General features: G+C 43.3%; 1 protein-coding gene across 1 annotated transcript; it reads right to left on the bottom strand.

The window, feature by feature from the left end:
* Window positions 1-1,772: 1,772 nt before the first annotated feature.
* LOC310754265 (endothelin receptor type B-like) lies at window positions 1,773-22,932 on the bottom strand. The gene is made up of 8 exons (XM_083596026.1): window positions 22,675-22,932; window positions 19,399-19,934; window positions 10,633-10,745; window positions 10,047-10,251; window positions 8,681-8,830; window positions 7,383-7,516; window positions 6,551-6,659; window positions 1,773-5,322 (listed from the first exon to the last, which is right to left on the bottom strand). Exons 2-8 carry the CDS (start codon window positions 19,852-19,854, stop codon window positions 5,179-5,181), a joined length of 1,311 nt encoding a protein of 436 aa, XP_083452152.1. The 5' UTR covers window positions 19,855-19,934; window positions 22,675-22,932; the 3' UTR covers window positions 1,773-5,178.
* Window positions 22,933-23,560: the final 628 nt, after the last annotated feature.

Here is a 23,560-nt window from a genome sequence, read left to right as displayed (position 1 = left end):
CACCTGCTGATAGCCTGACAGGGGCCCCTGGCCCAGCCTCTACCTCACCATTGGAACCTGCTGGTTGTTCACTGCCTTTCACTTTGGCCCAGATGGTGGTGAGAGAGAGGATCAGCAGATGTCACTGCTTGCTTGCTCTCTGCATGGCAAGCAAGCAGATGGGAGCAGTGATGAGGGAGTTGCTGCAGCTCCTGGCAGTGAAGCTGACTCATCCTCCATGGTGCCCCCTCCCTCAGTATCTCCACAACCTGGAACCAGAACAGTTCACCAGTATTTGTTGACAAAGGGCTGTATCCAGTGCTCTTTGTCGGCTAGCACAATGGCTGTTGTGCTAGCAAGTGAGTGTCAGTGTTGCACAGAAGAGGAATCCAATCAGCTGTGATAGTGAAAGCTTACTGCACAACAGGGTGCACATGCAGTCTGTTGTGCAACAAAATTAACCCACAATCTGTTTATGATTTTTCTCATGAGACAATGTTCTGGACTTTGTATGGCAGCTTAAAACATGTTCAGATAAGCCCAGCAATTACATGGTACGTGCTGAGCATACTCTCTCCTTCCCATGTCAGGCACTGGGGCTCATGGGATTGTCTGCTCTATGTTTGCATTCTCCAGAGGCACACACGAGAGGGATGAATTAGATAGCAGTATGAAGTATTTAGTAGATTCCCAGGCCCATGTAACCATTAATAAGAATCCCTCTAAATCTTTCATATAGGGAAATATTTTATTCACACTGAGCTGGGAGAATGACAGGGGTATGAATGTCACCATTTGCCGTACAATTGTTCCTTCACCTACAAATGACCAACATGGCCCTGGAGGTGGCTTGATGGTGTGCTTTGCTTATGCAGATGTTAGGTCAGGAAGCAAGCTAGACCCAGGTATTTCTGAATATCACTCCTTCCTAGTTCTTCAAGTTAGTATTTCACATTCACTTCTGCTGAGGAAGTGACTTCTTGGAAGACTGCGACAAAGTTAACGACTTGGCAGAACTGCAGCATGGTGACTTCCTCCCTGCAAGGGTTTTCTTTTTTGTGCAAAACAGATGCAGGATAATGACTTCAGGCTGAGTGCACAACTGCTGGGAAGGGATGCGAAATCGCCCAGCTAGTGGTGGCTGTTGCTCATTGCATCTGGTTGGGTGGAAAGGAAGGAGCCCAACAGCAGGTGGAGCCAGAACCAACAGCAGGCAGATTTGACAGTTACTAGTTTCCTCCCCAACCTGCTGAACTTTGCAAGGGGTACACCAAGGCTAAGAAGGAGGAAGCATACAGCCAGAGCCACCCTCTGAACTGGCTGCAAGTAAGAAAGCAGGTTGAGTTTGTGAGGCAGTGATCTATTTTCCCTAATGGACCAGCCTCCACTCCCCACCTTCAAGATGTATTTCCCCCTCTTTGGGAGAGATGCAACCCAGCACTCAGTTCTCTGACCCAACCAGCCAGCATTCCATGGCCACTTTGTATACTATTTGTGTTGAACACTGTTCTTTGGGTGCTCCTGCCTCAGGTCCCCCAACCTCACATTCTGTACTTTTGTAAAGCTTGGAGTTCCCGACATTGGTGGGTACCTCCTTGCAGAATGGGTGGTGCTATTTTCAGCTAGTTATGCAAAAGCCCTTGCACCCAGCCATCACAAACAGACAAATAGAATAAATTATATCGAGACAACTAGGAAGTGGTTGGCTTATAGAATGGATGGGGATGGCTAAGGCCTTTTGCCATTACTACTAATGCTTGCAACTGCCAGTCAGCATATTAGCCAGAAAAAAGTTTGAGGCACAGTCAATGAACTTTTAATTGAAATTCAGCATAATATAGATCACGGCTACATAAACTACAGAATAAAGTCACAACCCAAAATTATGATGCGTTCATTCTGTTGCAAAGAAATCCTTTTCAAAATACTTGGAAAAGGAGGCCCAGGTGTGGTGCTGGTCACCAGCGCATGAGTTGATCACATTCACAAATGTAACAGGTTCAAATCTCATTGGTACCCTTGAACAGCTACCTGATGTGAATGGAAACCAGTCATATTGTAGCAAATTACAGCTGCTTGTCATTCTTAAATCACAGCACTATCTTTTCTAGCAGAAGCTTAGGAATGTTTCCAACGAAATCCTAATCAGAGTAGGCCAACTGAAATTACTGGAGCTAAATTAGCCGTGTCCATTAATTTCTGTGGGTCAGCTTCACTGGAGACAGCCCTTAAGAGTTTACTTGTACTGTGATTATATGAACTCATTATATATAACTCAGAAGCAAATCCCACTGAGTTAAATGCTAAGTGGGCATAGGACTGAAGACTTAATATCGAATAGATTCTGTAGCTGTTTCACAGTTACCTTATTGAAGTCCGAAAGCTTACATGGTTTTCTGTACAATATATAATATATACATGCATGAGAGATAAGCTACTGTCTACACAAACACACTCACATAGGTAAGCACTGAAACACCAGCAGGCTAGCAAAATCCAAAATAAAGAAGACTGAGCTATCTTCAGAGCCAAGTAGTCCAGGAGAAGAGGTGAAAAGAAGCTGATGAAACAAAATGACTATGGTGGATCACAAAAGCATTACAGTGGGAGAGGCATACCCATTCCAATCTCATATTTTGCTTTCTTGGTGGCTTCAGCTCACAAGAAGTGATGTCACATATGCAGAGCAGCATTCAACTATGTTTTACTCAGAGTAGATCCATTGAAATGAATGGACATAATTAAATTACATCTGTTAATTTCAATAGAGCCACTCTGAGTAAAATATACAGTGGTACCTTTGAAGTTGAACAGAATCTGTTCCGGAAGTCCGTTTGACTTCCAAAACAATCAGAAACCAAAGTGCAGCTTCTGATTGGCTGCAGGAAGCTCCTGCAGCCAATTGGAAGCCCCGCTGGATGTTCAGCTTCCAAAAATAGTTCTCAAACCAGAACAGTCACTGGTTTGCGGCACTCGGGAGCCAAAATGTTTGAGAACTAAGCTGTTCGAAAACCAAGGTACGACTGTATTTGAATACCACCCATATTCTGGAAGTGATGACACAGTAGGTAGAGCATTGGTATTGTCCATGTGTATATGATCAACTCCTGCCCGGAAACCTATGTCCCCACTGTGGAAGGACATGTGGATCCAGAATTGGCCTCCACAGTCACTTACAGACTCACTGTTAAAACCTTGTTTATGGAAGACAATTCTACTTGGCTACAAGTGATTGCCAAAGAAGAAAAAGAATGTGAGGAACTTTTTTCAGCCTTAGGACCACATTCCGTCTTGGCCAACCTTCCAAGGCCTACATGCCAGGAGTGGGTAGGGCCAGAGACAAAAGTGGGTGGAGCAACAGATAATGATTGCAGCCAGCTATATTGGAATCAGAGGTTTTCTATACATACATGCAACTCTGTCTTCCATTGAAAAGGCAGTACAATAGTCCAAGGACACATTTTCTAACCTCAAGTTCAGTTCTCCCTATTTACATATCACTTAGCATTAAAAAAAAAATCTGCATGAAAATTCATCTGCATTTCATTGTGAATTTCTGCTCATATACACATATTTGTAAGCAATCTTGCTTGATGCACACATTTTTTTGCAAAGCAATTCCCATTAATGTAACACATGTTTGTATGCTATTATCATGTTTATGGGTGTGTGTTAAATTAAGTGTGGGTGGAAAACTGCTGCGAAATTTAGAGACTTGTCAATATTGCGAAGGAGGGCTGAGTTTCAGTTCACCTACTGTTTCAGAAGGTACGAATCAAGTAAGTTTGCCTCTAAATGCGAACGAAATCAAATTTCTCCCTCATCCCTACCTGCACATGTGCAAGATAGAAACCTGGGAGTGTGGGAATGACTAGGGGTGAAAGGGGGAAGTAGGAGAGGCACGGGCCATAGCAGGAAATCTACCACCACTTCATCCTAATCCGTAGCCACACAGTCTGCTCCGCTACGGAAAGGGATGGAAATGACTCTCAGTTTTAGTTCTTTCACTTTCTCGTTTTCCCCATCTTAAGTTCAGTTTCCCACATTTATGCAGCAATTTGCAAAAATCTTTTCCAAAATAATTCTCATGAATTTCCTTCAGTGTATTAGTGCCTAAGAAACACATTTTTGCCTTCAGTTTTGACTAACACATGCATTTTTTAGGTTATCTTCACTAATATATTCAATTTTTATGCACACTGCCCCCCCGATACATGCATTTTTGTAAACATTGTTTGGCTGCAGAACTGACTGGAGAATCTGGACACATGGAAATTCACAAGGACAGCTGTGTTTTGGTTCTCATACTGCTTCAGATGTTGTGAATTTGATAGATTTGGCTTTAAACATGAATTGAATAAGATTTCTCTCCCTCCCATCCCTAGCTACAGATCTACTCAACCGGCTTTAGGCAAGAGGGAGAAGGGAATCTGCTATATTGTCCAGTTCCTTTCCAGCCTTCTGTCCCTTCCAGAACCACATCCCTTCTGCTTTCCTGTTCTCCATGTCCTCCCTCTCTCCAACTGTGCCCTTATTTGATATCCAGGGAAAATTGGAACCTAATACATCAACTGCATCTTTGGGTGCAGAATCTTTTTCAGCTCAAGGGTCACATTTGCCAGTAGGCAACCTTACAGGGGCCACATGCAAATGGGCAGCAAAAGTGGGCAGAACAATGAATTTGACTCTTACCTTTGTACAGTAGGCTACTTTCCAGCTATGCATGTTTAAAAGGTTTCACACACGCACCCCTACTCATCTCTCTCTCCATCCAGGCAGGTAAGGAGCGCAATCACAGTACATTCAGGGACTCATTCTCAGCAGGCAAAAGCTGCCAAGGATGGTGCAAAGCAAGGCTGTTGGGATGTGTAACATGGGAGAGCATCAGCAACCAGCCAGAGAGGCCCAAATTTCCCCACCTCTAGACTACAAGCGCCTTTGGTCTGCTCCAACCTGCCATTTATTTTTATGAGGGATTCTGCTGTTTAGAAAGAGAGAAAGATTCATTAATTGGGTGAGGTTAAGGAAGCAATAAGGGGCTATGGATCATCAGGTGAGCAAGGCCTTTTCAAAGGGCTGGGTGGTGAAACTGCCAGTTCCTTCCAGAATAAAGCAGAGAAGTTGAAGAGGAACCACAAGGAAAATCAGGCTGGCCATCTCCATAGTCCTGGTGGACCCTCCTCTTCTTTATCTCCTCGTCTATGAAGAGCTGTACTTCAGGTGGGAGCTGCTCCGATCGAGGCCCAATTCTTGCCCGTTGGCTTTCCACTTCCCAACAGAGCCCTTGTCATCTGTTGGTGCAATGCCAAGAGCTGGTCTCTGGCACCAGCAACAAAGGCATGACTATGAGAAAGAAACCAGAGATGTTTAGGGCTTCTGAAGAACCACCCTACACCACAGCCCTAGGAAGATGACAAACCTGGAGGGAATGATGGCTAGAGTGTTGGACCAGGATCAAATAGCCGCTCAGCCATGAAGCTCAGTGGGTGATCTTGGGCCTGTCACTGTCTCCTTAGTCTAGCTTACCTCACAAGGTTGTTGTGAGGATAAAATGAGGAGTGGGAGAACCATAGATGCCAGCATGAGCTCTTTGGGAGGAGAAAGGTTGGGCTGAAAATGTAATGAATAAATAAAGGCTCTGCCAAGGTCCCCATCCCAGAGAGAGGCTGGGACATCACTACCAAGGGCAGGCCAAGAAGGAGACAATATTGCATTCTGTGCTGTCCTTGAGATATTTTTTCAGGATGTTGGAAAAAATTGCAAATCTGGCTTTTTGACCTTTGGACTCAATTAACATTGTGATAAGAAAACTGTGTGCCAGTTTCAGTCCTTTGGGTTCCTCTCACTCACTGCCTCTACTGCAACAGCACTTTAATATATTTCATCTGATTAATTGTGGTGCTTATTTGTTAAAAGGGTTATATATTATTTTATTGCGGATTTTATTGTTGATCATTGCCTTAGACATTTTTTAATGGAAAGGCAGGTAATAAATGCAACAAACAAATAAAAATCCCAAGAGGTAACTTTAAATGTCTTTGGGTAGTGTTTACTTCTGATGATACTTGTTCTGCATGTGCAAATGTATTGAAGAACAAGAATATATTGAGATGGCAGGTGTGGGAACTCTTTTGCCCTCCAGATGTAACTGAACTACAACTCCTACCAGTCCCACCAAGCATGGTCAATGCCCATGGACAATGGTCAATGACAGTGGTACAATGGGTCAGTGCATCTGGCTGTTCATCAGAATTTTAGTGGTTTGAGCTCACCCAGGCATGGTTAATGGGCAGGATTCCTGCATTGTAGGGGGTTGGAAAAGATGGCAGTTGTAGTTCAGCAACATCTGTTCATAATATTGTGCAGTATTTTGTTTTAATATTATTGTGTTTGGATCACAACCTGCCCTAGGGTGAAGGCTCAGTAAGAAAATATAACAATAACATCAACATCTGCACCAGAGAGAGAGAATTAGCCCCAATAAAGTTTTCTCCTCCTCGTCCCAGTAACAACTTGGCTGGGGCACTTGGGACTTTCCCCTGTACCTCCATAACCACAATCCTGATCCTACCTGAAAGCAATTCTTAAACTTCCGGCTGACAAAATAGAGAGCCACGGGGTTGATGCAGGAGTTGAGCGAAGCCATATTGATGCCAAAGTAATCCATGACCAGAAGGAAGCTGGAGTGGAGAAGAGAATGGAGAGTCAGTGCTGTCAGAAGGGAGCATGATGGCAGCTGCATGTTTCAATCCTTTGACAATTCTTATGGTCACCGTCATACAAACTTTGTAGAAAGGGCTGTGGCTGACAGCACACGCCTCATATGTCAATGGTGTGAGGTTCAACCCCCTGTTGTCTCCTCTTAAGATTATCAGATAGTGGGTCATTGTAAAGAACTCTGTTTGGTACTCGGTAGAGCTGCTGCCTGCCAGAGTTGGCAGTGCTGGATTAAATGGGCAAATAGTATGACTTGGTATAAAGGCAACTTCCTGTGCCCTGGGAGTCTCCAGTTTGGCAGTGGGTTCGCAGCAGAGGTCTGGGCCAGCATAAGGTACCCAGCAATGCCAATGTTTGGCACTGGTCTTGCCTAGAAATCTCAGTGATAAAAATGCATTATCAACAGCTCATGAGTAAGTCTGAAAGCCCTATATGTTGGAGGATCCCCTTATACCTCTTGCATTCCTTCACCCCTTACACCATATCACCGTATGGACCACCCATACATCTTGCTTTTAGTTAAGAGTAATGTGGACAATACTGAGTTAGATGAACCAGTGGTCCAAATCAGTATGAAGTGGCTCCCTGTATTTCTAACACTGGAAATGGCCTCTTTAATTTCAGGGAGGGTAGAGATCTCTTCCACCACCAAGAAGAAAATAAGGAGCTTCTGATATTGAGCTTACCTAAGCAGTTCACACCTATCAGCGTCTTGTTGACTATAAATGGTCTTCTTAAGGATCCTGCTGAGATGGAGAGGTAGCCAGCAGAGGGCGAATATCACCACAAGGCAGAACACTGTCTTGGCCACTTCCCGGCGCTGGAATACCAGCAGTCCAGTCATTGAAGTTAATGAATGAAGGAGCAACAAAAGGCAAAGATGACATGAGCATGTGTATAATATGGTAAAGACATCAATCAATACCATCAACCCCATTCTTCACACCCAAGCCCTGTCTTTTCCTGTCTTTCTGCTCCCCATTGCTGTTTCACGCCCTGGTTTCTCTGTTGTTCATCCTGCACTATTATGAGCTGAAAGTTCAGCTATTTGCTGAGTGATATACAGAGGCAGAGACCAAGGAGTTGCTTTACTATGTTACTGTGCCCACAAACGCAGGACTTCGGACAGTTCCAGTGATTAATAATAATAATAGTTATAATAATAATAGTCCAGCCTGAAGTCTGAACTGACTCTTCCAGAAGACAAGAAGCTGTGATGGAATCTCTTTCTGGAATTATTTTTTTTAATTACATTTATGGACCACATTTTTCTCCAAGAAGCTCAAGGTGGCATGCACAGATCCCCACCTCCTCTCTTAGTCTCCACAACAACCTCACGAAAGCTAAGGAACTATCTAACCACTGCACGATGTTAGCTCTTCAGATGACTGCCGTATTCTGGTATTAGGGAATATCCAGAACATCCCCAGAGTCCTGCATGCCAGGAATGGAAGCAAGGGAAGGATGTTCATATTTCACCAGTTGCATGAGGGAGACAGGCTGTCCAACCAGAAAGGCCACCTCTGTATCAGAGCCTACTTCTAAAATTCAGAGGACAGGCCACTATTTATTCAGATGTTCATTCCCTGGCATCTCCAGCTGTGGCTCTCCAGATATTGTTAAACTCCCTCCACCCCAGATACAGGCAATGAGCACAGACGATGGGCAGTGGAGCCCAAACATGCCCATAGAGTCACAGGCTCCCTATTGCAATGAAAGAGATTTCAGTTAGCAGGCCATCTTCTGGGCACCTTGCACTCAGTTCCTGCTTGTGAGCTTCCCATAGGCACCTGGTTGACCCATGTAACAACACCAGATTGGCCTTTGGCCTGATCTAGCACAGCTCTTCTTATTTTCTTATGAAAGCCACTGCCAAACAGAGCAGACAAAGCCTGGCCATGTGAGCTGGTGGTCTGATGTCATTCCTTGTATCTGAGCCAAGGAACAGGGTTTGTTGCCTTGAGCCTTGGTTGGGGGACCTCACCCGTTTCATGTGGTCGTTGAGTGCTATCCTCATGCCATTCCTCTTGCTCAGCATCTCACACGACATGAGGGAATAGAAGACGCCAGTGCAGGCCAGAGGCAGGCAGAAGTAGAAGCCAAAAAGCCACCAATCTTTCACATCCTTGTAGAACTGCAGATGGAAGGGAAGGAAGGAATGAAAGCAGCTGCCTCTCCAAGGGAGTTATTAGCTGTTGTGTGGAGGGTGGGATTGCCTTGGGGACATTTGTCCCTATGCCACCTGTGGAACACATGAAGACCAGAGATGAACTGAGCCTTTGATTCCACCATGTTCTGGTTTCACTGGCATTCAGTTGTTGAGCTGTTCCACCCCCTTCCCTCCCATGATGTGCCATTGCATCCCATTGGCTATCAATGGGTAGTAGCTATGATGACTATACTCTGCCTCCAATGTCAGAGGCAGTAATGCTTCTGAATACTAGTTGCTAGGAGCTGCAAGAGGGGAGGGTGCTGTTGTGCTCAGGTTCTGCTTTCGGGCATCTTGTGCACATTCGGCTGGCCACTGTGAGAAAAGGAGGCTGGACCAAATGGGGCTCCTTTGGCCTGATTTCTCCAAGAAATCAAGTGCTATTCTTATGTTCTTATGTTACGTTAACTGCATGCTATTCTGCCCTGCTCCACCTCATTGTATGCATTGTATGCATTCCCTTGGATCCGGCTCCAAGAGGCCACAGCTCTCTATACCAGCCCAGGAAAAAGCAAATGGAATCATCTCATTGCATGCATTTGAGGCACACTTTTTACATAAGAATGCACACTTTGATTCAGTTTGCATTTAATGGCAAATTTACACAAGTCACATTTTCCGAAGCAATATGCAAACCAAAACACAGCCATTGTTCAAATTTCCCAATTGTCCAAATTTTAGGAATGCGGTTCTCCATCCAAATAATGTGTAAAATAATAAATAAATGCATAAACTAAAGTGTGCATGTAAATGTACACATTTGTGAAAATAGCATACAAAAATGCAGCTCGGTACCTGCCATGACCAGCCCAGGGGAAAAACAAACCAGAATCATGGAACTCTACATGGGGTTGTAGAGTTGGGAGGGCCCACAAGGGTAATCCAACCTCAACCCCCACCCATGATTTGCAACAATATTTGTATTAGGGAAAATTGCATATAAAAATGTGTAAACAAGGGGGAAATTGCACCAAAAAAAGCTGTCTATGAGAGCTGTTTTACAAAATAAGAATTCACAAGCTGATGCGGAAATGTGGGGAGCTGAATTTAAAATAGGGGAAATGAGAAGCTGTAGTTGACAGACTGGCCCATCCCTTCCCTTGGTTGTTCAAATCATCTGGCTGAACAAGAGAGAACATACCGTCATGAAGCTGGATTTCTGTTCAGCGGCCAGCATGCAGACCCAGTGCGTCTGTTCACGGTAATTCAGTTCCACCAAGTCAAAAGCAATGGCTTCAGGGACAGCTAGGATGATCGCCACTGCCCAGATTAGCGTCACCTCAACAGCCTTCCACATGGGGATGCCAATCCCTTGAATCCGGCTCCAAGAGGCCACAGCTCTATACCTGCCATGAGCAGCCCAGGAAAAAGCAAATGGAATCATGGAATCATAGAACTGTAGAGTTGGGAGGGACCACAAGAGTCATCTAATCCAACCTCCCTGCTGCACAGGAATCTTTTGCTCACATCTGAAAACTCCTACACAATGCATGGAGAAAATACAGCAGGGGAGTTGAAGGTGGAAGTTTCAGCCCAGCAACATCTGCAGGACCACATTCCTCCTCTAAAGACAGTGTAGCTCCACTGGGCTGAAAAGATTATCCACCACAGTGTTCAGAGAAGACTGAACAGGGTCAATGAATCGTATAGGTAGGGTTGGCTAAGTGAATGGCTGAAAGGACCTAATTAACCAGGCTTGACAGGAGGCAACAAAGGTGGTCTGTTACCTGTCTATGCTGAGAGCACAGAGGCTGAGGACTGTGATGCCAACGGAGGCCTTCTGAATGAAAGGCACCAATTTGCACACCTGCACACCAAAAGGCCAGTCTTCTGCAAGCAGCTGAAAGAGAGGAAGGACATCATCAGCATGCCATCTCAGCGGAGAACTGGATTCTTATAACTTTGTACTCATTTCTTTGCATGTGTAGGGGCATCAGGGAAACCCATACACCAGCCTTTGACAATTTGGTGCCCACCCCCGGCTTTCTGGTTGCTAGGAGTACTTTTTAAAAGTTCAAAAATGTTCCTTGGTTGTAGTCTACAGTCCCATTCTGCACTTTCACCATTGTATCACCTCTTTCTGTTGTGTAGGTGTTCTAGGCTGAATTGATGCCCATCCATTCAAAGGTAGCCAACAACAAAATGCTATACAAAAATGCTAAACATCCCCTCGCCCTAGTAGCAAACATGGAGGGACTCAGTGGTGTAGCAACTGCTCTGTACAAGATCACTTTAATGAACATATAAAAATGCCTCATATAGAGTCAGACAATTGGTTTATCTAGTTTACAGACAGGGAATCTGTGGCCCTCCAGATATTTCTTCATTGCAGCTTCTAGTGCTGCAGTAGCTCTGGCTGCAGTAGCTCTGGCTGCAGTAGCTCTGGCTGATGGGAGTCAGAACTCAATCACATCTGAAGTGTCACAGACAGTAGTGAATGGTGGGAGGGGCTGTGGAGGACCAGTCACAATGGGCATCAGTCACTACTGAGTCCAACTAATAAGGCAAAGGTAAACGGTAAAGGACCCCTGGATGGTTAAGTCCAGGCAAAGGTGACTATGGGGTTTGGCGTTCATCTCACTTTCAGGCCAAGGGAGCCGGCGTTTGTTCACAGACAGCTTTCTGGGTCATGTGGCCACTTCTGGTGCAACGGGACACCTTGATGGAAGCCAGAGTGCATGGACGTGCCATTTACCTTCCCACCACAGAGGTACCTATTTATCTACTTGCACTTTGATGTGTTTCGAACTTCTAGGTTGGCAGGAGCAGGGACCGAGCAACGGGAGCTCACCCCGTCGCGGGGATTCGAACCGCTGACCTTCCAATCAGCAAGCCCAAGAGGTTCAGTGGTTTAGACCACAGCGCCACCTGCATCCCTATGAGTCCCTATGAGTCCAACAATACCATTCTGGCTATGTGTAGCCTCTTCCCTAGAAAAAATAAATCTGCAAGTTCTTGTATGAAATGCAAGTGTTCTGCTCATGGAACAAATACGTAAAATATCAGTCAGCTGTATTTTGAAGAATGTCAGCTGAAAAGCAGAAAATAATTTCTGATCATTAGATGAATGAACTTTGGAAACAAAATAGTTATAAAGGTAAAACATCTCAGTTTTGAAAACTGTTAGAAGAATTTATGAAAGCTCTCCTTACATGTTCTGAAATGATTCGCTGGCTGAGGAAGTTCCTCTTTCCTTTTTTAAAAAGCTCTTAAATCAGTGAATCAGCTGTCTTGGAAATCTGATTACCAGACTGGTTTACTTTGAATTAGACTGGAAAGTTTTGTTTCAGTTCACGCTAAATATTGGATTACACGGATACGGCAAATAATAAAATGTGGATTAATGAAATAAATTGCGTAACAGTTAGGATATTCCATTCAACAACCAGAATGACACTTCCTCTTTGTGTTAGGTCCTGAACAACTTGTCCAGTTTATAGAACAGTTGTCATACACAGCCTATTAAGACTTTGAGCTTTGGTGCAGGAATGAACTTCCATGAGTATCTCACGTGGAGTTCTAAGCCATGGGAAACAGCTAAAATTAGCCATTCTCGGACCATAAGTGATAGCCAACATTAGTCATAGAGTAGACCCCCTGAAATAAAAGGTCCTCAGTCCATTTCAATGGGTCTAATGGGTATGACAGGCTCTATCTGCACCATACATTTAAAGGGCTAAGATACTATTTCAGCAGTCATTGCCCCCCCCAAAAAACATCCTGGGAATTGTAGTTTATTAAGGGCAAAGAGAGCTGTTACAGGACCCCCTGTTCCCCTCCCAGAACCACAATTCCCAGTGGTTTAACAATCAATCCTGTTCTCTAGGGCACTCTGGGAACTGCAGGCTTCTGCGGAGAATGGGTTCTCCCAACAGCTCTCAGCACTATACTTCCCAGGATGCTTTGGAGGGAAGCTACGGCTGTTTAAAGTTGCATGATGCTGCTTTATATGTTTAGTGCAGATGGGACCAGAATAATAATAATAATAATAATAATAATAATAATAATAATAAACCTGTTAAGTTGTGGGTGAATATATCAGACAACACAGTGATTCTTCAAACAGCTCTTGTTTATTCACAGGCCCAGAACAGAACTGGACTGAAGGGTTCAGCCAACCTGATTATATAGAGCTCCACTACAAAGCAACAGTAACAACTTGCTCTAACTATCCAATCACTGAACGTCACTTTCAATTCCTTATTTGCATATGTGGATCTGAGTGAAAACTATCTATATGAAGCCGCTGGGAGAGATCATCAGGGGGTTTGGGCTGGGTGTTCATCAGTATGCAGATGACACCCAGCTCTACCTCTCCTTTAAATCAGAACCAGTGAAGGCGGTGAAGGTCCTGTGTGAGTGCCTGGAGGCTGTTGGAGGATGGATGGCGGCTAACAGATTGAGGTTGAATCCTGACAAGACAGAAGTACTGTTTTTGGGGGACAGGGGGCGGGCGGGTGTGGGGGATTCCCTGGTCGTGAATGGGGTAGCTGTGCCCCTGAAGGACCAGGTGCGCAGCCTGGGAGTCATTTTGGACTCACAGCTGTACATGGCGGCGCAGGTTAATTCTGTGTCCAGGACGGCTGTCTACCAGCTCCACCTGGTACGCAGGCTAAGACCCTACCTGCCCGCGGACTGTCTTGCCAGAGTGGTGCATGCTCTAGTTATCTCCCACTTGGAGTACTGCAACGCGCTCTACATGGGGCTACCTTTGAAGGTGACCCGGAAACTGCAATTAATCCAGAATGCGGCAGCTAGACTTTTGACTGGGAGTGGCCGCCGGGACCACATAACACCAGTTCTGAGAGATCTGCATTGGCTCCCAGTATGTTTCCGAGCACAATTCAAAGTGTTGGTGCTGACCTTTAAAGCCCTAAACGGCCTCGGTCCTGTATACCTCAAGGAGCGTCTCCACCCCCATCGTTCAGCCCGGACACTGAGATCCAGCGCCAAGGGCCTTCTGGCGGTTCCCTCATTGCGAGAAGTAAGGTTACAGGGAACTAGGCAGAGGGCCTTTTCGCTAGTGGCGCCTGCCCTGTGGAATGCCCTCCCAGCAGATGTCAAAGCAATAAACAACTATTTTACTTTTAAAAGACAACCGAAGGCAGCCCTCTTTAGGGAAATTTTTAATGTTTAATGCTGTACTGTTTTTAATATTCAGTTGGAAGCTGCCCAGAGTGGCTGGGGAAACCCAGCCAGATGGGCGGGGTATAAATAATAAATTATTATTATTATTATTATTATTATTATTATTATTATTATTATTATTATTATATATCTACAGTATCCCCCTGCTGGCCCAGGGTGAGAACTTCAGTACATAACAAAACCCTTCCTGCATATGGAAAGCTAATATGTCAAGGCAGGGAAAGGGATCTGCTGATCTTTATCCTTGAGATGTTAGTTTTTGGTGTGCATGGCACTTCGGAAAGCTTTCAAACATTCATTCCCACCAATTCACCCCTTATTTCACCCCTTAGAGATAGAAATGGTAGCAGTCATGAATTGCTGTAGCCCTCCAGAAAAAAATTGCATGAGGGCTAGAAAAACAAACAATTCATTTGGTTATCTTCTGAGTACAGGGAGGAGGTGTCAGTATTTTCATCCCTCCCTTTGCAAGGATCACCAGATCATGTTTGTTTTACTTTCTGTCTAAAGGAGGGGGAGGAAGCTACTCTTCCAGACTTCCATCCCTAGCACTGTGTGTCTTTTTCTTTGACCTGTCTAGAGACGAGATGGCAGTATGAGAGAGCTGTTTCTCTCGTACATGTTTGTTATGTTCTTTTATTTGTTTAATTAGAAGAAATAAATTAGGTATGCAACAAAACCTCCACAGCTTTGCTTCCGTTACTCTGCTGTGTTTCAGGTGCTCACGTGATCAAATGTGAGTCCACTGCACCAGGACCTATTCCTCGGGAATGCTGTGTTGATGTTCCTAAGTTCCTGTGATCGGAAGGTCAGAGAAGGTGCTCCCAACACCCAGCCCATGCAGGCACTGAAGACATGGGCTGTACATGGGTGTACAGAAAGGAGGCAGACTCTGGTTGCTTGCAAGACAGGGGCTTTGAGTAGCAGCAGGAGCTCAGGGGCAGGGTGCATGCTTTGCACGAAGAAGGCATTAACTTCAGTCTCCATTATCTCCTAGCAAAGCTGGAAAAGACTCCCAACTAAAACAGAGTAAGCTGCCTTATACCAAGTCAGGCAGTTAGCCCATCCAGTTCAGTATTGTCTACACTGACTGTCAGTACTCCAGGGTTTCGGGCAGGAGTATCTCCTAGCACTATGTGCAGAGGCTGAGGATTGTACCTGGAGACTTCTGCATGCAGAGCAGATGAAATATGTCCATTTCCCATCTGAAACCATGGAGAGTGTTATGTACTGAGTTGAATAGGATCCAAAATGCAGCAGTCTGATTGGTCCTAGAGCAATAGGGTTCAGAACGCAGCAGTCTGATTGGTCCTAGAACAATAGGATCCAGAATGCAGCAGTCTGATTGGTCCACAGGAGCCACCCAATCCAGCTCCAGGTGGAAGTGAATCCACAACCTGATTGGCCTACAGGAGAATCCCGGAATTAGCCAATCACGTGGGGTCCATTGTGTAAATAATGTACATACAGCAGACATTCTGGGGGAACTTCCATTCCTCCTCACCACTATGAGCTGAATAAAGAGCATGAAATCCACTCTCGACTCTGAGTATATTTGAGATAGCTAATGTTCATCTTGGAGGGGTCACATAGCACACTTGGCACCACTGAATCTCAGCAGTGGATCTATAGGAGTGGTCAGTGGTTAGTAAAATTATGACCATGACCATCACCACTATTTTCAAATGGAGAAAAATTAGGGCTGGCTTGAGGGCACAAAGACCTTGTGTCATCACAGTGGGCTACTTCTCAGAGTGGGCAGTAAATGCATATTTAAAAAAATAATTAATTAAAAATAATTTTGAATTTTTTAAATTGCTATTTTTTAATTTTAAAAATGGACACATGCCACAAAACCCCTCTGGCAGCACAGTATCACAGCAGGGGGCCTATAGAAGCAGCCTCTAAAAAACGTTATTTTAAAATAAATAAATAAATAAATAAATAAATAAATAAATAAATAAATAAAATGGGGCCAGGCCTGGGGGGCATAAAAAACTTTTGGCATTATGGCATCACAACAGTGATCCATAAAAACAATAGAATTAATTGTTAGTGAAAATAGCATACAAAAATGCATTATGGGGTTTTTTTGGGGGGGAGTGTATTTTAGGAGAAATGCTGATGAATTTCCTTGAAGATTGTTCTTTTAAAAATAAATAAATTGCAGACTGATGAAGAAATGCATCTGAACTGAATTTAAGATTGGAAAACTGAAAAAGTAAGAAACAGAGAGAAAGTGAAAAAGATTTACTTACCCCTAGGCTGCATAAAAAATGCAGAACTAAGTCAGAACTCTTACTTCCTGTGATTTGGACACTATGCTTCAGTTAATTCAATCTACAATTGCATTCATGATTGCTGCTTCTATTTTGTATACAGTGCTACCTCGGGTTACAGACGCTTCAGGTTACAGACTCTGCTAACCCAGAATAGTACCTCAGGTTAAGAACTTTGCTTCAGGATGAGAACAGAAATCGCGCAGCGGCAGCAGGAGGCCCCATTAGCTAAAGTGGTACCTCAGGTTAAGAACAGTTTCAGGTTAAGAACGGACCTCTGGAATGAATTAAGTTCTTAACCCGAGGTACCACTGTATTGTGAACTGCTTCTATCTCCTTCATGGGAAATTGGCAGAGAAATTAAAGATCTAACTTAATCTCATCTTTTCTCTTTCATAAAACCACTCCTTTCTTCTTTAACGTAGGGAAGATTTTGTTCAAATTTCTATTCCTTCTCTCTGTCAGTCAAGGGATGTACAAAGATCTCTGCATCTAGAAATAGAGAGGAGGGCAGTTCTTGGGAAGGCCCATAGCTTAGTGGTTAGAGCATCCGCCTTGCAAGCAGAAGGTCGCAGGTTCAATCCCTGACATCTTCAGGTAGGGTTGGGAGAGACTCCTGATTGAACCCCTGGAAAGATCCTGCCAGTCATTGTAGACAATACTAAGCAAGATGAACCAAAGGTCAGATTGTATAGGCTGTTGCTGCTGTACCAATTTCAGAGAAGGCAAGCAGGAGTAGCAGCCCTTTCAAAACAAAGTCCCCCTGAAGGAGACCCTACACTCACATGCCATGTGTCCACAACTGTTTTGGCTCCTCACCAAGGCACCTCCTGATAAATTGTAATCAGGAGGTGCCTTGGCTAACATCCAAAACAACTTGAAATATCCAAGTCAGCCTGCACAAACAGTTACATCTCACAGAAATATTTTGCACTGGAGGCTTCCCAGCTGAGTACATGCGAAAGTCAAGTTTTGCTGCTTCTCAGACATCTGACCAACTTCTGGCTCTCAGATGCAAAACAGTAGCTTGATTGTGTCCTCAGCTGCAGGGCTAAGAAGGGAGTTCAAAGAGGGATGCTTCTGCTTGGAAGTAAACACCAAGCTTTCCTAAATGCTTCTGAACCGCCCCTCTCTGCACCATGGTGCAGTAGGGAATTTTAGATTCTGGACTGGGGTTTCCTAAACTTGTGTCTCCAGCTGTTTGTGGACTACAATTCCCACCATCCCTAGCAGGCTGAGTAGCCAGGGATGATGGGAATTGTAGTCCAAAAACAGCTGGAGACCCAAGTTTGGGAAGCCCTGCTCTGGACTTATTGGTCATATTAGGGGGTCGGGCAAGGAAAGTCCTCTTTAAATGGCAATGTGTACATGACTTCACTTATCTGTTAATGGTCACTCTATACCATTTCAGAGAAAAGGGGAGTTATCCAGTGTCTAAATGTTCCCCCAAATAAATTACTCTCAAAACAGGGAAAAACTGTTGTGCTTGCGTCTTCCCCAACATGCGGCAAGCACTTATAGCTCATAAGAAAAGAAGACACAAATTTACATAATATGGGGGTACAGATGGGTATATCTTCCAATTTTGGTTTCTCTCAGTTTATTTTTCCAATCATAACTGCAGTTCTCCAAATTTCAACATCAGTTTGTTGAAATTTCACCAGCTTTTCAGTGCAAATTTCTGCTCATATATACACAGTTTTGATTAGCATACACATTTTTTACAATGTCCTCAAATATAATTTTTTTAAAAAATGTTATTTTCCACAACATGCACTTTTTCATGCATGCTTTATTCTAGTATATGCATTCTTAGACACACTGCTGGACTGGAGAACTGCACTGCTAAATTTGGAGCATTCCTAAGGATCCCTATGTTACAGTTTCAGAAAGTGTTAATTAGGTAGGTTCACCTTAAAAAGTGAGCCAAATCAGATTTCTTCCCTACCCCTCATGTTACCCAAAAGAGAAGCATCTTTTGAGTGTTGCATGCTACCCCTAATATGGTGTTCTAATAACCCTCACAATTAGGTCACGTAGAGTGGGAATGAGTGTGCTTGCTCTGAAGCTTGCACCAACTGTGATTCATGATCAGGGAGGCAAACATATGTAGTAGCCAACCTGTTCTGCTCATGGAGGATTTCCTTGTGCAACCTAGAACACCATGAGATCCAGGTTTTCAAATCTGCATGGGGACCCTTAGGAACAGAAAAGTCTTCCTGTATCAGAAGTTATCCTCTCTACATGGGGCTACCTTTGAAGGTGACCCGGAAACTACAATTAATCCAGAATGCTGCAGCTAGACTGGTGACTGGGAGTAGCTGCCGAGACCATATTACACCAGTCCTGAAAGACCTACATTGACTCCCAGTACATTTCCGAGCACAATTCAAAGTGTTGGTGTTGACCTTTAAAGCCCTAAATGGCCTCAGCCCAGTATACCTGAAGGAGCGTCTGCACCCCCATTGTTCAGCCCGGACACTGAGGTCCAGCACCGAGGGCCTTCTGGCGGTTCCCTCACTGTGAGAAGTGAGGTTACAGGGAACCAGGCAGAGGGCCTTCTCAGCAGTGGTGCCCACCCTGTGGAATGCTCTCCCACCAGATGTCAAGGAAATAAACAACTATCCGGCTTTTAGAAGACATCTGAAAGCAGCCCTATTTAGGGAAGTTTTTAATGTTTGATGTTTTATCATGTTTTTAATATCCACCCAGAGTGGCTGGGGAGGCCTAGCCTGATGGGTGGGGTATAAGTAATGAATAATTATTATTATTATTATTATTATTATTATTATTATTATTATTATTATTCCAAGTTGTGGAGGCTAACAAGAATGGGAATGATGGGCCTCATCTCCCACTCACCCTCCTTGCACAAGGGATTGGTCCCATCTGCCTGGATAGGTCCCATCTTCAACCTAGTATATATGGCAGTCACCTAACTCGTGGTCACTGTTTATTGCTGAAGAGTCTTGATTCCCCAGGCACTGCATTGCAGTGATGTAATAAACTCATCCAAACTTGGGTGTTTTCTTCCTCTTTCCCAACCCTGGCCAAGAGGGGCCTTACCTTATATACATTGATGGGCAAGGCAATGAGAATGTAGAGCAGATCGCCAAGAGCCAGGCTAGCAATGAGGACATTAGGCCCATTCCTCATGCATTTGTTCTTGTAGATGATCCTCAGGAGGGTGGAATTCCCAATGATGCCCACAATGAAGATAGTGCAAGACACAAACGTGTTAATGTACTTGAAGGCCTGCCGGATTTCTGTCGGCTTAGCACACATGACTGACAGCTGTGGGCCCTCTGTGATGGCATCTCCAATAAGGTTGCCTGAATGGTTGGTGGTGGCTCTGGAGTTTGTAAATATTTCAGGCTGAATGAGACTGTAAGCTTTATCTTGATCCAGAACCTCAAAGGGGATGGGGGTATTCCTGAAGCTCACTGCTGTCTGGCTGGAGACTCTCAGGATGAGGCAGGCCAGGCAATAGGCCAGAACAGGTAAAGTAGAAAACTTGCCCATTGCGATGGAAAGCTTAAAGCTCAGCCAAAGTTTTGAGTCTGTTGGTGGGACCAGGAGCTAAAGATCTTCCCTGATCTTGCCTGTGGAAGGAAGATAAGGATGAGTTCTCTGAGTTACAGGAGAGGAGAGAAACAGTGATATTGAACAGTTACTCTGCATGAATTTCCTTGGGATTGATTATTGTTCATATAGGGCTGTGATAGGGAACTTGTATTCTTCCAGATGTTCATAAAATCATAGAATTGTGAGCTGGCAGGAACCAAGAGGTTCAACTAGTCCAACCCCCTGCAATGCAGGAATCTTCCACCCAATGTGGCATTCAAACCCATGACTCTAAGATTAAGAGTCTCATGCTGTATCATCTGAGCTATTTATTCATCACCGTTTGACTCCAAGTGCCATCAGCCCCAGTCAGTATGGCTGATGGTCAGGAGTGATGCGAGTTTTAGCCCAACCAAACCTCGGAGAGTCATATGTTCCCCATCCCTGCTTTAGGGTGTGACAAAAACTTAGGGAACTGGAAGAGAGAAAAATTCTGTCTTCTTTTTGTAGCTACCATGAAAACGAGAGACACAACCAGAAAAAGCAAAAAAGAAAAAGAGGTCTATCTCTATCATCTATATCTATCTATCTATCTATCTATCTATCTATCTATCTATCTATCTATATCTATCTATCTATCTATCTATCTATCTATCTATCATCTATCTATCATCTATCTATCTATCTATCTATCTATATCTATCTATCTATCTATCTATCATCTATCTATCTATCTATCTATCTATCTATCTATCTATCATCTATCTATCTATCTATCTATCTATCATCTATCTATCTATAATCTATCTATCATCTATCATCTATCATCTATCATCTATCTATCTATCTATCTATCATCTATCTATCATCTATCATCTATCTATCTATCTATCATCTATCTATCTATCATCTATCTATCTATCATCATCTGTGACTTACTGAAGTTTCAGGTGTCTTTGGCATAGAAGAGACTGTGCATCTGCATAAATCTACAATGGTAATTTTCAGTTCACTGAAACTGCCTGTAATTTATTTATTTAAATATTTTATAAACCACTTAATTGCAATCATCTCTAAGTGGTGTATAAGAATCTCATTGGAAAGAAAATGAAAAGTGTGCTAAATCTATGAAATTTAAGTTCAGTTAAAATGTCTGTTGGACAACCAGTGACCAGCTTTTTATTTATTTATTAATCTTCAGTCCATCTAGGCCCAGGGGTCAGCAAACTTTTTCAGCAGGGGGCCGGTCCACTGTCCCTCAGACCTTGTGGGAGGCCGGACTATATATATATATATATATATATATATATATATATATATATATATATATATATTTTGGGGGAAATTAACGAATTCCTATGCCCCACAAATAACGCAGAGATGCATTTTAAATAAAAGGACACATTCTACTCATGTAAAAACACGCTGATTCCCAGACCATCTGCAGGCCAGATTGAGATGGCAATTGGGCCAGATCTGGCCCCCGGGCCTTAGTTTGCCTACCCATGATCTAGGCATTGCCCATACAAGCTGGCAGCATCTCTCCGTGGTTCCAAGCTGAGAACATTCCCAGGCCTACTTAAAGACACTGGGGACCTTCTGCATGCAAAGCAGATGCTCTGCTACTGAACTATGGTCCTCCCTGTTGACAGGATCACTGATGCTTGGGATTGAATCTTCGGTGCTGCTCATGCTGTGAGTTACTGCTCCTTGCCATGTATGTATGTATGTATGTATGTATACATTAAACAGGGATGCATACCATATTTTTCCTACAAAGTGCTGCTAGGAATGTACAAATCTGCCAATTTTTGTTTCTCTTAGTCTTTTAATTTTCTAATATTCAGCACAGTACAATTTGCTGCATACATACATACATATATTGAATATAATATGGTTTTAAATTTCTCTCTCTCTCCCTCATCCCCTCTGCCTCACACACTCCCCCAATATAGGTTTTCTTGCACACATTTTCTTTTGTGAGATAACTGCATCACAAAAATTGGAGGAGTATATATTTTGAAGGATAGCTATGCTGCGGTTTGCATTATATATTGGAAAGTGAAAAATTGGAAATCTTGCATTAAAATGAGAACTGAACCGATTTCTCCACCATTCCCAATTCACACAGAACCCCCATTCATTTTTTAAGCATATTGGCAGTAGGCCTTCATTTCGAAAAGCTCTTTTTTTAACCCTGCCCCCAATTACAGATGGTTTCATTCAGCCACCAGAAAAGACACACTGTCAAACTCCATCCATAATTAGGACTGGAGAATGTATCAATTTCAGTTTCCCATCCCACATTTTTTCTTCTCCGCATTGCCATATCAGTTTGTGATTTTGTTCATACAAGTCCTCATGAAAATTCATCAGCATTTGGGTGCAAATTTCTCCTCATATACACATTTTTGTATGCAATTTAACCTAATATTGTTATTATTGCAAAGTAGTTTCCCTAATTTGAGTACTTTCATGACTATATACATTTTAATGAAAACTTTACCATCTTGGTACACATTACTTGGATGGATAACTGCACTGCAAAATTCAGAGAAGTGTAAATTTTGAAGGATGGTAGTGTTTCGGTTCATGTATTATTTGGGAAAGATTCACCTTTAATTGCAAATTGAATCATATTTCTCCTCCATCCCAAGCCACAATATTAGATATTTTTAAAGGATAGGACACTTAAAATATATACAGCCTGTTAAAAAAGAATATCCTGCAGGCATAACAACCCTAAGATAATTATCTGCCCTAAAAATATTCAGTTACCTTCCCAGTCCTTTTGAAGGAGGAAGCCCTCTGTGTTGGTTGCTTTCACCAAGGAGAGTTATCCAACAAAGTGAGCTGGGTGGTTTTGGAAATCAGAGGAGTTTGGATCTAGCCATTTCCCAAAACTGATGCAATGAAGATGCTGCTCAGCTGTGATGTATGCCCTCCTAAGAGTTTGATGAAAAGTTTCAAAAAAGGAATGGGCCGTAATTATAGAGGACCTAAGGCCTGTCCCTCCTCTGTGTTCAGCCACGGCAGCCAATAGGCATTAGACCAGAAGGGGTGAAGGAAATAGGGCTGACATGGAAAAGCTGTCATGTGGGAGAGCAAAATCATAAACCAGTGTGTGTGCTTCAGGCAGAGGGGAGGTGGAGGAGGGAGATAGCTAAAGGAGGAAGAGAATGATGACAGGAATTGAATCCCAAAGAGCAACCTCTGTCATATGGTCAATCGCCTGACCGTCTTGTTATACCAGGCACATTTTTACCAGTACTGAGACACAGTACTGGTAGGAATTTGTTCCCTGAGAATTTAGTAATTACTAATTATTTGTGCTACACTATCAATGTAGGGCATTTTACAAAGTTTTATAAAAGGAGGCAGGTCTCTGCCTTCAAGCAGCTTACAAATCTGGGAGAAAAGTCAGACAAGAAGAGTGTGGACATACATCAATGCTTTTGTAAAAGAAAGAAAATATAATCATATATCAATATAATTAGTAATTAGATAACATTTTTAGATTAATTATCACTAACTTCAAACTGGGTGTAATTTAGAAAAGAGTAGAATTGATATTGCTCTCCTAGACCCCCCCAACTTTTTTTTGTGAATATTGTAGAAGCTTCTATCAGCTTCTGCCCAGATGTTTCAAGGAGGCAGGTCCATC

Source organism: Podarcis filfolensis (genome assembly GCF_964270895.1).
Source record: "Podarcis filfolensis genome assembly, chromosome: Z".
In the NCBI taxonomy this organism is placed as follows: domain Eukaryota; kingdom Metazoa; phylum Chordata; class Lepidosauria; order Squamata; family Lacertidae; genus Podarcis; species Podarcis filfolensis.
Note: the sequence above shows the minus strand (reverse complement) of the source record. Positions and strands in the feature narration are given on the sequence as shown.

Bases quoted from the DNA above. Each gene is read 5' to 3' on its own strand.
- LOC310754265 (XM_083596026.1), bottom strand. From the start codon at position 19,854: ATGGGCAAGTTTTCTACTTTACCTGTTCTGGCCTATTGCCTGGCCTGC. The intron at 10,746-19,398 runs GTAAGGCCCCTC...CCTCTCTTTCAG, and splicing joins TGCCCATCAATGTATATAAG to CTGCTTGCAGAAGACTGGCC. The intron at 10,252-10,632 runs GTAACAGACCAC...TGCTCATGGCAG, and splicing joins TGTGCTCTCAGCATAGACAG to GTATAGAGCTGTGGCCTCTT.